This window comes from Pteropus vampyrus, unplaced genomic scaffold (assembly GCF_000151845.1).
Source record: "Pteropus vampyrus isolate Shadow unplaced genomic scaffold, Pvam_2.0 Scaffold22, whole genome shotgun sequence".
Taxonomy (NCBI): Eukaryota; Metazoa; Chordata; class Mammalia; order Chiroptera; family Pteropodidae; genus Pteropus; species Pteropus vampyrus.
The window spans coordinates 13,683,507-13,697,787 of NW_011888803.1; the positions used below are offsets into that span (position 1 = coordinate 13,683,507).

A 14,281-nucleotide genomic window follows, 5' to 3' on the forward strand; every position below is an offset into this window, starting at 1 on the left:
TTGTGATAAAGATGCAGAAGGCATAACTTTATATAATAGCCTCTCTATACATAACCAGATTGTATATATTCAAATATATTTATTGAATAAGTTGCTAATTTAATAACCTAAAGTACAATGTGAGATGAAAATATTGCCATTAATATTTTCAAAAAAAAATTAGCATGTTCCTGAAGGAAATAACAAATCTAGATATCTGGCTTCTCATGAAATTGAAAAATATCATATACCAGACTCTCTGTCTGGCACTAATTATATGTGTGTGGACCAGGTGGATACGGTGCCTGTACTCATGAAGCACAAACCTCATGAATAAACATCTGGTGTTAGGCTGAGCATTTTTTACAGTGTTTTGATGCACCTCCCCTTTAAAGTTGAATATTTTAAGAAAACAAAAGTTTTTATAAAATGGAAAATTTTAATTATTTAAAGCAAAGGCACGAGTAAACATTTCAGGTTATCATACAATGTTACAATAAGAAATTCCAACAGTAAAATGAAATACTTTATAATTTTGCATCTCTATAGTATATTATTCTATCATCTCTTCTTTAGAGTGAAAAGAAGGGATAGGTAGATCCATGGATATGATGTAAAAACCTGGATTATAAATAGCATCCACTCTACTTTTTAATCAGAAATTTAATTTCAGTAGAATGAATTGAATTAAAATTAACCAAAAAAACTTAGTTTTGTTAATGAGAGAGCAGCAGTAACTTTCTTGCTAAAGCTCATTGTTTAAATAAAGTAAATCATTACTTTCTGCAATGTTAGCTGTAGATGTGTGGTACTACAATAATCAAACTGGTCATGAAAGGGATTTATTTTAAATCTGAAAATTATAGTGTATTACATAAAAGATAAAGGAAAATGAGGAACCAAGTAATTTCTTATGATGTCAGAAATAAAATACTTAAAAAGGTCTAAGACCTTGTTTTCAATCAAAGGCACTATCTGGAGTTTTTTTCTGTCCTTCCAAAACAGCCAGCCAGTTATTTGGGACTTTGTTGTCTCAATTAGTCATCAAATATTGAGTGCCTAATATTTATCAATAATATCAATAAAAGGGTAGAAATTGTGTAAAGTTACATCTTTGACTTTTTTCCAGGAAGAAAAAATTTATCACTAACTTTTTAAAAGCTGTTGAAGTATTTGGATCTAAAGGTCTCTGTTTCATTACCACAATGCAATTTCCATTTTATTCAGGTCACTTGTAAGCCTCTGGTATCAGCATTTCAACCCAGGATGGCAATGATGCCAGGGATGTAACTATCCCCAAGGGAGTAAGTTTTTTAATTGTGAGTTTTAAAAATTTCATTTATTTCTGCCACTCCCCTCGCCCCCCGCCCCAGCCCAATAACTGTTTAACTTAATACCATTTAAATGACATAAAATAACAGACACTAATTAAAATCTATCAAGAAAACATTGTCCCATGCCTCAAAGTCTTAATCTGAAGGAAATGGAACCCAATCAGAGCAGAGTAACCTGTTGCATCCTAAGGCCAGGAAGATTTTAAACCCTTCGAAGGAGTATTTTAATGAAAGATCTTGAATGAGAAGATTGTTTCTCGTTTTCATTGTCCAAATTACAAGAGTATCAATGGATTAAGATTTACTTACCATGATTCTTTTAATACCTAATTCCTAACCAGAAACAGTACTCATGAAATTCTCTAAGAATACCTTTCAAAATTTAGAATTCAACTGTGACTCCAGAAAGATGTTCTTACTTTTAAAGTCAAATGATAACAATGATTCAGTTAAGAATACCTTAAATGTCAATGATACATACTCTAAAGAACAGTGCTAAGATTCTAGAATTCTTTCTCCATTCCCAAAGGTACAGCTATCCTTCCTAATTTGTCTACGGTGTCAAAGACTTCATGACATAAAATAGCTGGCACACTTTCCATTTTGAATAATCCTGAGTCTAAGATTCATCAGGAAATTTTAGGTTTCCAAATTATTAGTTCAACAGCAAAAGCAAATGGTTCGATCGTCTACTGAGACAAACTGAAGTAAACCTACATTTTAGAGTATCTAAATCAAGGGTCAGCAAACTTTTTCTCTAAAGAGACAGATAGTAGATATTTTAGGCTACTCAACTCTGCCAAAAGCTGTAGCACAAAAGCAGGCATAGATATTATATAAATGGATAAACATGGGTATCCAATAAAATTTTATTCACCAACACTGAAATTTGAATTTTATGATTTTCATGTAACACAAAATATTATTCTTTTGATTTTTTCCTCAACTATTTGAAAATGTAAAAACTACTCTTAGCTTGTGGGTCACATAAAGACAAGCAGCTTGCTAGAATTGGCTCATGGGCTGTAGTTGCTTATCCCTGGTCTAGATCATTTAGATTTCTTGATGTAGGGGTCAAAGCAATCATGTGGCCGTGCATCAAATCATCTCATTTCACTTGGGCATCAACAGCCTCTAGGCTGACAGTCATGAACAACAAAAAGAGTAACCCAAAAGCACCAATCAGACAATTCTGGGAATAGTATCTAATTCATAAGCTGTGTAGAACTTATGAGTGTTGGTACTTATATATCTATACATAGATATAGATATGCATCCAGGTAACACATTTAAATAAAATTTATTTAAATCACATTAATTGTCAGTAATGCAGGGGATTTAGAAATTCATTAGCTGAACCTTTTCAAACACTTTGGTATCAGAGAAATCTGAATTAAAATCTTTGCTATTTACTAACTTGTGACCACAGGTAAATTACTTAGGTACTAGAATTTAGCCTTGTGCTATAGACATAGCAGGCATGTTTTCAATCTCATTTCTCAAGCAAATAGCTACAAAGGACTTGCTGGAAAAGCCTAGTCCATGGAGATACCATGAGGCTTAACTTCTGGTTTTAGGCAGAAAATTATTTTTGTCTCTTCCACTCCACTCTGTCATATAATTTTTTTGCATGCAACATATTGTGCCCAATTCTGCCTCCATGTATACTGAATTCTACCTTCCCCTCTTATTCTCGAAGGCTATTTTTTTCCATGGGCTGCTGATGAAATTGAGCATAGAAAGCATCAGTCAACACATTCTTGTTGTCTTTCCATAGTGCAAGTATAATTTGGGTGTTTCCTCCAATTTATCAATGATAGGCATTCAGTTTTCTAGGAAAAATAGTCTAGATGATAAAAAAAAAAAAGGGAGAACTGCTAGGAAAGAATTCTTATGGCTTTATCTATAGATTAGTAATTAGAGAATCTGAAGATAATGTTCATAGATTATTGGCAGATATAACTGTTGTGTATCTTGGACTTCAGTCCATTCTTTAAATTATATTAAGTAGAATATTAGCACTAAGTAATACGTGCTGTAACCTCTTTAATCATGGAAAATTTATTAGTTATATACACATGAAGTAAGAGTTTCACTACTAGTGTTTTTGAACAAGCATCAGTTAAGTTATGAATCTGCTAGTGAATTCTAAGCAAAATACTAAGGCTATTAAAATATTAGTGTTTGGCTTTATTTTCAATTTTCTTTTAACCTCTATTTACAGAAGTCCTGTTAGAATGCTGGAGGCAGTCATATTGCAACATGTACATTCTCCTTATAAAATGATGTCAATGTTAGGCAATACAGATTTATAAATTATGTACAAAAAAACTCAATATATTTGTAGTTAACCTACTGCTCTGAGTGGTAAGCAATATATGGAAGCATTGTATGCACATAAAAATTAGAAATCCAAACAAAACTTAAAACTCCCAAGACAGATAACCATTAATTTGTATAAAGTTAAACAGAAAAAAGACACTGTGTTTGGAAACTTCTAGTGGCCTACTAATAAAGCAGTAATTTTAATCGAAAATAAAAAAATTCCCCAAACACAAAAACACTAGGTAAATCAGATGTATGTCTTGGTCAAATGTTTGTAGACAGCTGTCCTGAAAACAAATTGATAAACATGAATATACAATTTGTTTATTGAGCATAAAATATTGCACAAGAGCAGTTTTGTCTGAAGAAAATTCAATTTTCTATAGTTTCGAACTTCAAAATGGTTACCACGTTTAGATACAATTGCATTTTCTAAACAAGAAACATTAACATTCAGTAATACTGTTAGAACCTTATTTTTCCCATTAACCATATTCCAGTCTACTTTATAGCAATGGTAAGTCAGTGGTGAAGATTTGGCAAAGGTAAAAAAGCAGATAAGACTGAGAAAAAAATATATATGTACATATGAAACAGATATGTTCCAAAAACCCTTAATCATATGATAATTGATCCCTTAAAATAAATCCGCAGTCTAGTTCACAGTGACGGTCAGACAGTGGTTGAGTACGACTCTTTTCTTTTTGGGGGCCGCTCCTTTTGAACCACCCCATCGCTCTCTCTGGTCTCCAGTACATTGTCTTCTGTTTCGCTTTCACTACCATCTGCCACAGCGGGGTCTAAAGACATCCGGCCGGATTTTCTGTGCAAAGGAAAACCAACGCCGCTCTCCTGTAAGGAATTATCTATAAAATCTTCATCAGAGGAATGGAATGATTCATCATCTCCAATTAAATGGTTGACAATGTGGATTCCATCAAAAGGGGGTTGATTTGAGAAGCCCCTCTGGCCTTTTAGGCACCTGAGCTGTCAAAACAAAATCCAAGTTAATATACTCAACTAGGGGAAACAATACACCCCTCCCCCAAAGAAGCAAATATTTCATGTTTAAGAAAGATGATACCCTGATCTTTTATCATTTATAGATTTAATAGTAACTATCAATTTTTGTGTGTTATGTAATGGGCACATAATTTATTATTTTAACTGAATCATCACAACAGTCCTATATGGTAGATTTTCTTCATTTCAGAGATTACAAAATAGACACAGGCACATAACTAATAGTCAAGCTGAGATTCCAATTAATCCTTCATTTTACTGGAGATAATATAATGAACACATGTCCCCAATCACCAAATTTCAACAACTACCACGGCCTGGAAATTATTGGTACATTATACTTCTCCAGTCCCTGGATTATTTTGAGGTAAATCTCAGACATCCTATCAGTTCACCTGTAAATATTTCAGTGAACATCTCTAGAAGATATGGACTTAAAGACCACACTATGAACTATCACACACACTGTCTTAAGAGCATGTCTCTATAATTCAGTGAATAATGAAAATGATTTACAAATTACTAACATTTGCTATGAGTCTCCATCTTGTTACAATATTCTAAAGACCACCACACCACTATAACTCAGTTAGGGCAGGAAAGCATCTTCCCACTAATGATAACTTCCCTCTATGTGGGGGGAATTATGTAACCTTTTTGGCTCCACTCCTCTATTCTTTACCGTGGAATCGGAAAGAGGAATGGCATGTACTGCTCTTTCCATCTTCGGGAGCCAGGCCCTTTTTCTCTATCCCTGGAGTTTTACAGGGCCAGACCCTCATGTGGGAAGGGCTGTGAAGATTAAATACTACCTATTACTGGGTGGGCAAGTGTGGCTAATTCTAGAGTTCAGTATTGAAAAACCCACTGTCACACATTTAAACCATATTCTCCAAAACCAGTTTTATCAGAAATTAAGGTGATTTCTTTATCATCTGTCACTTCTTTGCCTAACTTCCTTCAAAACCCACCACCATGGATACTACGCCTTCCACTACCATGCAATTAAGACAGCCCTGTCCTCAAGAGTTTATATTTTAAGTATAAAAATTAATTTTGATATTATCACTTGTTTAATTTCTCCCATAAATTATGAAGTTTATCCTACAATAAAACAGAAGTTAAAAAAATACCAAACAAATTAGTAGTTACAAAACAGTCACGGGATGTAGAGTACAGCACAGGGAATCACTTCATAAATTATACAAATGTCTAACCATTGTGCTATATACCTGAAACTAATATAAAAAAAAAAATCCAAAACAATAAAAAACAATTAACTATCCAAATCTACCTTGTCTATCAAGAATTTGGCTGAATATACTCCATGTCTCCTACCTTTATCATTACTATCACCTTTAATTTTGTTTCTCAGGACAAATTCCTGGTCACATAACCATCTTTCAAATCTGAGATAAAGGCAATGTGAAATATTCAGGAAATATTACATACACTTTCAAAACTAACGGTTCTCAGAGTAAAGACATGACAGCTTTGCCATAGCACCTCCCAACTTTCCCTACAGACTTCCAGGAAGGTGTGAAGAAACATGAACACTTCCCGGCTAGTATGTGACAACAGGAAATAAGGAGGATGCTGGGACTCAGTACAATGATATCGGCCTCAGGCAAACTTTCAACTATAAAGAAATTCCTGTGCCCTAGGCCAAAAGAACAAAATTATAGTGAGGTACAATATAACTGAAATAACACCTTTCTCCTTGGCAGAGCAGAAGAGATATAAACTTGGAGTTGAATTTTTAGGGAAAGGGCACAGAGCACCACGAAGACCTCCCCATGGTTGTGATACCCACTGCATTACAACTGCCACATTCTGATGCAACATCCTATCACCATATTGCAACACATGATTTACAGCTCCAAGTGTTAAATTATGTCAGTTAATCTCTTCCTTTCTCTCTTTTCCCCAGACCTTTTAGAAGAAATAATATGGAACATGTGTCTTCCTTCTTCCTGGCTGTTATAAAGGAGGAGTACAGCAGAGGAACCACAACTTCCCAATTGTTTGGAAAGCTATAGCTTTCTTTTGCTCTAACGAAATTTACTGCAATTAAAACACTGGAGCCTCATATCAGATGTTAATAAGCGACCTCAAATATTATAAAAACTAATTTTAAGTTGAGGGATCATTTACTCCATGTCAAAGGAGATGCAATTAACACTTTATTTGGGAACTGCTAATATAGAATAGCAAAGGCATAGAGGAATTTTTTGGTAGACAGAAGAAAAAAGTGTAGGTAAGGGACTATTTAGTAAAACTGAAGCTATCCTTTAATTATCCCCTGGACCTAGGAATGTGCACACTGGTTCTGAGAGGGAGGAAGCTTGTCCAGGCCCTGAACGTGGACACTGGGCAAGGAATTCCAGGGTACTGAGTACTCGCAGTGTGGTCCAAAAGGGGCTAGACTTCAGGAGGGGATGTCCTCTGGGACTCCACACCCTGGTCTTCTTTGGCTACAAGACCAGAGCTGGGCTCTCTAAAGTGGAAAGTCTTGGTTGCCTGGATCTAAGAGCTATACTGATTAACTTATCTTTACGACTAGACTTTTAGGAGCTAATTATATTTAAATAATAACAAGAAGCAGAAAATTAACCTTTTCAACTCAACTCCATCATGAAAAACTTTAAAGGATATTATTGGTAGCAAACTTAGGTTAGCATATCTCAAAATACAGTCCACTGATGATCTGTATCGAGATAACAGAGGATACCTATTAAAAATGTAAAATTGCTCCCCAGGTATAAAGAATCAAAATCTCAAGAGTGAAACCCCAGAATCTACATTTTTTACCAATGTCTCAGGAGATTCTGATATACTCAATTTGAGAATCACTGTGGTATATCCTCTGTTCCAACCAAATGGGGCTGAGTCAGGAAGGCACTGATTTATCTGAAATGGAACTCTAATTATTCAGGACAAATGTGCTTCTGAACTATGGACATCTGCCTGTGTATGTCTGGTATATACAAATGGACAGCATCTTAGGAGTATAATCAGACTGTTCTGGGCCAACTCCACCTTTTAGTAAGGAGAAGTCATTTTAAATGTCTTTTCCTGAATTTTTCTCCTGGGTCTAAGAATATATATATTTAACAAAGCTGAATAATTATGACACACATCCCAGGGTAAGGACCACTGCTCTAGGAAATGATTTATTTGCTTTTATTTGAAATCTGTTTTGGGTCAAGCACAGGATCAGGAATCTGACAAAAGCTACCAACTCTGTCTTGAAAGTACACATACATATTTTAGCATACCCTTTTGAGGCCCAGTGCCTTTTCTAAGTTTTGGTTAAAGGCTATAGGAATACTGTCATGACACTAACAACAACAACTTTGAGATTCACCAAGGAAACAACAGGCACTAGGACTCTCTGGACTGTAAGTAAAGAGATTCTTCTTCTCTGGTGAATCTTGGGATTCCCTAAAGAAGGGTCTCAGCTAGATTACCCTACACTGATGGTCAAAGTCAACAAACTCTACCCAGCCATTCAGAATTTCCTGTCAGCTCTTTAAGTTCTCCCGTCTTAAAGTTTGAGTAGAGAGTCAAATATTACCAGATATTTGAGGAAAGTATCTAAGAGAAGCCAGAAAAAAGGCAATTAAGAGGAAACAGACTATCTGGGGAAAAGAAAACTTAAAAAATTAATTTATTCTTTATGAAGGTGCTGCATCTATGTAAAAAGAACAGGATACTCTAATGAAGTGTCCAGGAAAATAGATAAAAGAAGAACTATACCAGGGTACATCATGATTAAATTTTAGGACACTGAGAAAAAAGAAAAGAATAAAGAATCCAGCCCAAAACAAAAACATGTTTTATATAAAAGATAAAGAATCAGAATGGTATCAGACATCTCAACTATAGAGAGGTGCCTTCAAAATTCTGAGAAAAAAATAACTTCTAACCCACATTTAAAAAATTATAATTATCTTAGAACTGGGCAAAATGGTATAGATGATAGAAGCTTTGTTCATCCCCTCTTGAAACCACATCAAAGTTGAGATGGAAACACGGAGCAAACAACAAGCAGAGTCACCTGGGGGTCTAGATGAACAGAGGCCCTATGAATAAGGACAGAAATAAGAAATCAACTTGTAACAAGAGGAGGTAGGAAGGGGCAAGGACACAAGGCTGCCCGGTCCCGAGTGGCTAAGTGGGACAGAGGCTATGTCAGCTGCATCTGACAGCTACAGATGTCTCTTAAAGGGGTTGTGTCAGCAACTGGACTTTCATTGTGATGGACCTGCTTGCTCTGAGCACCAGCGCCAGGTTAGCTGCTCGGGGATACCAGGGACTTACAGGGGGACAATGAGTTGTTGGAGCGAGAGCTGGAGGCGAGGCTTTCTCTTGGGCAAAAGTGCTGGCGGTATCCATTGTTCCTCTGTTGAGCCCTACTCCCTCTCAGTGTGCAGATGCAGCGCTGCCATAGCTGAGTCATCAGCAAACTGGATAAGAGGTTGCTCTGCCCATATGATTCCCTGAAACTCTGCCTCCTCCAACTTGGGCCCTACTCAAGCCACATCCAAGTGTGTCCTCAGTGAATCCTGTGTTACTTGTGAAGCAGTGCCATGACTCACACTGGTGGCAGCTGGCCTAGGTTTCTGGTGTGGTCTTTTGAGGCAACTATAAGCACAGCATCTGTGGATCACTTGCTGAATCTTAACAGGTGGCCCCAGAGGGGCACAGGCTGGCACTAAACTTGGCCTGCTGCTGAACCCCTCTCAGAACTGTGCTGCTAGACACTGACTACACAAAGCCATACTAATAAGACTGGGAGACTTAGGAGCTTTGATTAATACATAGAAAAGACTCAGAAAGGCAGCCAAAATGGGAAGACAAAGAAGCAGAAACCATATGAGAGAACAGAACACAGATCAAGGAAAAATGGAGTCAAGTAATCTAACAGATGCAGAGTTCAAAACACTGGTTATAAAGATGCTCAATGAAATTAAAGGAAGTGTAGATGAACTCAGTGAGAATTTTAACAAAGAGATAAAAACACATAAAAATGGAAATGGAATTTATAAAAGGGAACCAGTCATAAATGAAGAATACATTATCTGAGATGTATATTAGAGGGAATCAACAAAATGAAAAAGAGGATCAAAACACCAATATAGAGGATGGGGAAGCCAAGGTCACCCAATCAGAACAGCAAGAAAAAAGTAATTAATAATTTAAGGAGCCTATGGAACAAAATTAAGTGTAACGAAATCCATGTCATAGGGGTACCTGAGGAGGAAGAACAAGAAGTTGAATATATATTTGAAGAAATAATGATGGAAAACTTCCCTAACCTGGTGAAGGAAACAGACATAAGACCCCAGGAAGCTCAGAGTCTCCCAAAAAATGAACCCAAAGAGGCCCACACCAAGACACATCATCATTAAAATACCAAAGGTTAAATACAAAGAGGGAATCTTAAAAGCAGCAAGAGAAAAGCAATTAGTTACCTATAAGGGAGCTCCCATAAGACTAGCAGCTATTTTATCAAAAGAAACTTTGCAGGACAAAAGAACTTGGCACAAAAATACTCAAAGTGCTGAAAACTCGGGATCTACAACCAAGAATACTTTATCAAGCAAAGCTATCATTCAGAGTTGAAGGACAGATAAAGAGCTTCCCAGATAAAAATAAGCTAAAGGAATTTATCAACACCAAGGACTTAAAAAATTCAGTATTACAGGAATTGTTGGAGGAATTTAAGGAGAAAAAAGTATCAAAAAATGAATAAAGAGTCATAATAACTATATATCGATCAACAAGTACTTCAAATGGAAAAGAATTAAGTGCTCCAACCAAAAGATAGGGAAGCTGAATGGATAAGAAAACAAGACCCCTACATATACTGCCTGCAAGAGACTCATTCATATTAAAAGACACACAGACAGACTAAAAGGAAGGAGACGGAAAAAGATATTGTCTTGATGGATCTAGAGGGTATTGCGCTGAGTGAAGTCAGGTAGAGAAAGACAAATACCACATGATTTCACATACATGTGTAATCTAAATAACAAAATCAACAACAACAACAAAAACGAAAACAAACATAGATACAGAGAATATTTTGAGGGCTACTAGACGGGAGGGGGGTGTTGGAAGGGACAGTGAAAAAAGGCAAAGGGATTAAGAAGTATAAATGGATAGATACAAAATAGTCATGTAGATCTGAAGTGTAGCATAAGGAAAATAGTCAACAATGTTGTAAAAAACATGTAAGGGGGAAGAGGGGTACTTGATTTAGTGGAGTGACTACTTTGTGAGTTTTATAGATCTCTAATCGCTATGCTAGACAACTGAAATGGAGATATTATTGTATGCCAACAATAATTGAAGAAAAGCTCACTGAATCGTACAATGTAAAAAAATTATGATTATCTTAAAAAATGTCTATACTTAAATAATCAATTAAGTATGAGGTTAAAATAATGAGGTAAGACCTACAAGGACTTAAAAAAACCCAAACCCACCCTCTTTTGGGTCAATCATGAGAACTGAAATCAGATGAAACCTTTTTATGGTTTATCTCCATAAACTTTTTTTTTTTCCCAGAAATGTAGGTGATACACTCCATCAAATTGAAATACATCAAGAATAAAAAAGACATCTTTTTGTTTTTGATCCAGGAAAAAGAAAGTCCAATACAAAAGTGAGGCAAAAGTAATCCCTAAGAAGACAGCTGTGCAAGAAACCCGGAAGCATCCAGTCCTCATTGCAGTATACTGGAGCAGGTCAGAGGAAAGATTTCTTCAAGAAGGTGAAATTAATAGAATGACTAAATTGTTTGAAGAGAAGAGATTAACACATAACGGGATTTACATGGTACTCAGTTACAAATAAGAAAACACTGTAAGAGAAAAATGAAAAAACCAAGGCAATCACTTGAATAAATTTATCAGGTAAAATAATCACATCAAGACATTGTTTCTATACAATTGATTTTATTTTGCAATAAAAATGAATGAAGTAGTGATACACGGATGAACCTCAATTACATTAAGGTGAGTCCAAAAAGCCAGATACAAAAGATGGCAATGCATGATTCCATTTATGTGAACTTTTCAGAACAGGCAAGTCTATAGAGACAGAAAGTGGATTAGTAGCTGCCTAGGACTTGGGGAGAAGGGAGAAGAAAGGGAGTAAGGTTTCTTTCTGGGGTGATAGAAATATTCCAAAAATTAGATTGTAGTTACAGTTGTATAACTCGGTAAATATACTAAAAGCTATTGAATTTTACATTTAAAATGGAAGAATTTTGTGATATGTAAATTGTATTTCAAAAAAGCTGTTTAAAATAAGCTAGACTCAGAAAAACAAATTACCACCCCCACCCCCAAACTCCACAGTATTTTCCAAACTTCCATTATAAGACCATCTTGTAAACTTGTGAAAAACAAGTCTTACCAGGCCTGTCTCCAGTCTCCACTCTAGAGGAGAGGCCTAAGAAGTGCATACTTTAAGAACTTGTGTGCTTGATGTTCCACTGTGAATTTATATAGCACTGATGTAAATGTAAGCTAATGATGTTGATCCTGAATACTAATATAATCAAAATAATTATACAGGCATAACTCATTTTATTGTGCTTTGCTTTATTGTACTTTACAAATATTTACAACAAATATTGCATTTTTTTTTACAAATTGAAGGTCTATGTTAACTGCATTGAGCAAGTCTCATCGGCACCATTTTCCAACAGCATTTGCTCACTGTGTGTGTCTGCATCACATTTTGGTAATTCTTGCAATATTTCAAACTTTTTCATTACAGTCATGTGCTGCAACAATGGACCACATAGAAATGGTGGTCCCATAAGATAAGGGAGATGAAAAATTCCTATCACCTAGTGATGTTGTAGCCACTGTAATTTCATAGCACAAGCATTACTTATATGTTTATGGTAATGCTAGTATAGTGTTTATAAAGTTTACAACAGTGTAAAGTCCTAGGCTTTCACTCATCACTCACTCACTGACTCACCGACTCACCTAGAGCAACTTCCAGTCCTGTAAGCTCCATTCATTGTAAGTACCCTATACAGGTGTACCATTCTTTAACTTTTATATTGTATTTTTACTGTACCTTTTCTGTTTAGATACGTTTAGATGCACAAATACTTGCATTATATTACAGTTATCTACAGTATTCAGTACAGTAACATTCTGTACAGGCTTGAAGCCTAAGAGTGACGGTCCGTACCACACAGCCCACGTGTGTAATTGACTGTACCATCCAGCTTTGTGTAAGTGCTCTCTATGATGTTCACATAATGACAAAATTGCCTAATGATGCATTTCTCAGAAGGTATCCCGTAGTTAAGCAATGCATAAACTGTATTATTATATTTGTTATGGTGATATGTGATCAGTCACCTTTGATGTTACTACTGTCATTGTTTTGGGGTGCCACGATCCTCACCCATATAACTTAATCGAGCAGTGTGTTCTGACTGCTCCCTGACTGGTTATTCCCCCCACTTCTACTCAGGCCTCCCTATTCCCTGAGATACAACAATATTGAAATAAGGCCAATTAATAGCCCTACAATGGCCTCTTAAGTGTTCAAGTGAAAGGAAGAGTCACACAGCTCTCACTTTAAATCAAAAGCTAGAAATGATTAGGCTTACAGAGAAAGCCATGTTGAAAGATGAGATAGGCCAAAGCTAGGTGTCTTGTGCCAAACAGTTAGCCAAGTTGTGAATGCAAATAAAAAGTTCTTGAAGAAAATTAAAAGTACTACTCCAGTGAACACACAGATAAGAAAGAGAAGCAGCCTTATCCCTGATAATGGAGAAAGTTTTAGTGGTCTGCACAGAAGATCAAAACAGCCACAATATCCCCTTAAGCCAAAGCCTAATCTAGAGCAGGGCCCTGACTCTCTTTAATTCTATGAAGGCTAAGAGAGGTGAGGTAGCTGTAGAAGAAAAGTCTGAAGCTAGCAAAAGTTGGTGCATGAGGTTTAAGGAAATAAGTCATCTCCATAACATAAAAGTACAAGGTGAAGCTGCATGCTGATGTAGAAGTTGCAGCAAGTTATTGAGATCTAGTTAAAATAATTAATGAAAGTGGCTACACTAAACAGTAGATTTTCCATGTAGTAAAACAGCCTTATATTGGAAAATGCCATGTAGGAAGGACTTTCATAGCTAGAGAGGATAAGTCAATGCCTGGCTGCAAATTTTCAAAGGACAGGCTGATTCTCTCGATAGGAACTAGTGCAGCTGGTGGCTTTAAGTAGAAGCCAAAGCTCATTTACCGTTCCGACAATCCTAGGGCCTTTAAGAATTATGCTAAATATGCTCTGCCTGTGCTCAAAAAAAAGTACTTCTTTCAAAATATTACTGCTCATTGACAATACACCCAAGAACTCTGATGGAAATGTACAATGATACTAATGTTGTTTTCATGCCTGCTACGCAACATGTATTCTGCAGTCATGTATTAAGGAAGAATTCTGACTTCCAAGTCTTATTACTTAAGAAATACATTTCATAAGTCTATGGTTGCCACAGACAGTGATTTCTCTGATAGGTTCAAGAAAAGTAAATTGAAAACCTTCTGAAAAGGATTCGCCATTCTATGACATTAAGAACGTTC

General features: G+C 36.0%; 1 protein-coding gene across 7 annotated transcripts in view; it reads right to left on the reverse strand.

Annotated features, from left to right (window-relative positions):
• Positions 1–2,597: 2,597 nt before the first annotated feature.
• Positions 2,598–14,281, reverse strand: part of EVI5 (ecotropic viral integration site 5) — a 184,071-nt gene continuing 172,387 nt past the window's right edge. For 5 of the 7 annotated variants that reach the window (XM_011355657.2, XM_011355656.2, XM_023528112.1 and 2 more), the window contains one exon: positions 4,311–4,625. In XM_011355657.2, coding sequence (XP_011353959.1) covers positions 4,311–4,625 — 315 coding nt within the window. Of the gene's footprint in view, positions 4,626–14,281 lie in introns of all 7 variants that reach the window. The other 2 variants (XM_011355654.2, XM_011355655.2) reach the window with 1 other exon arrangement.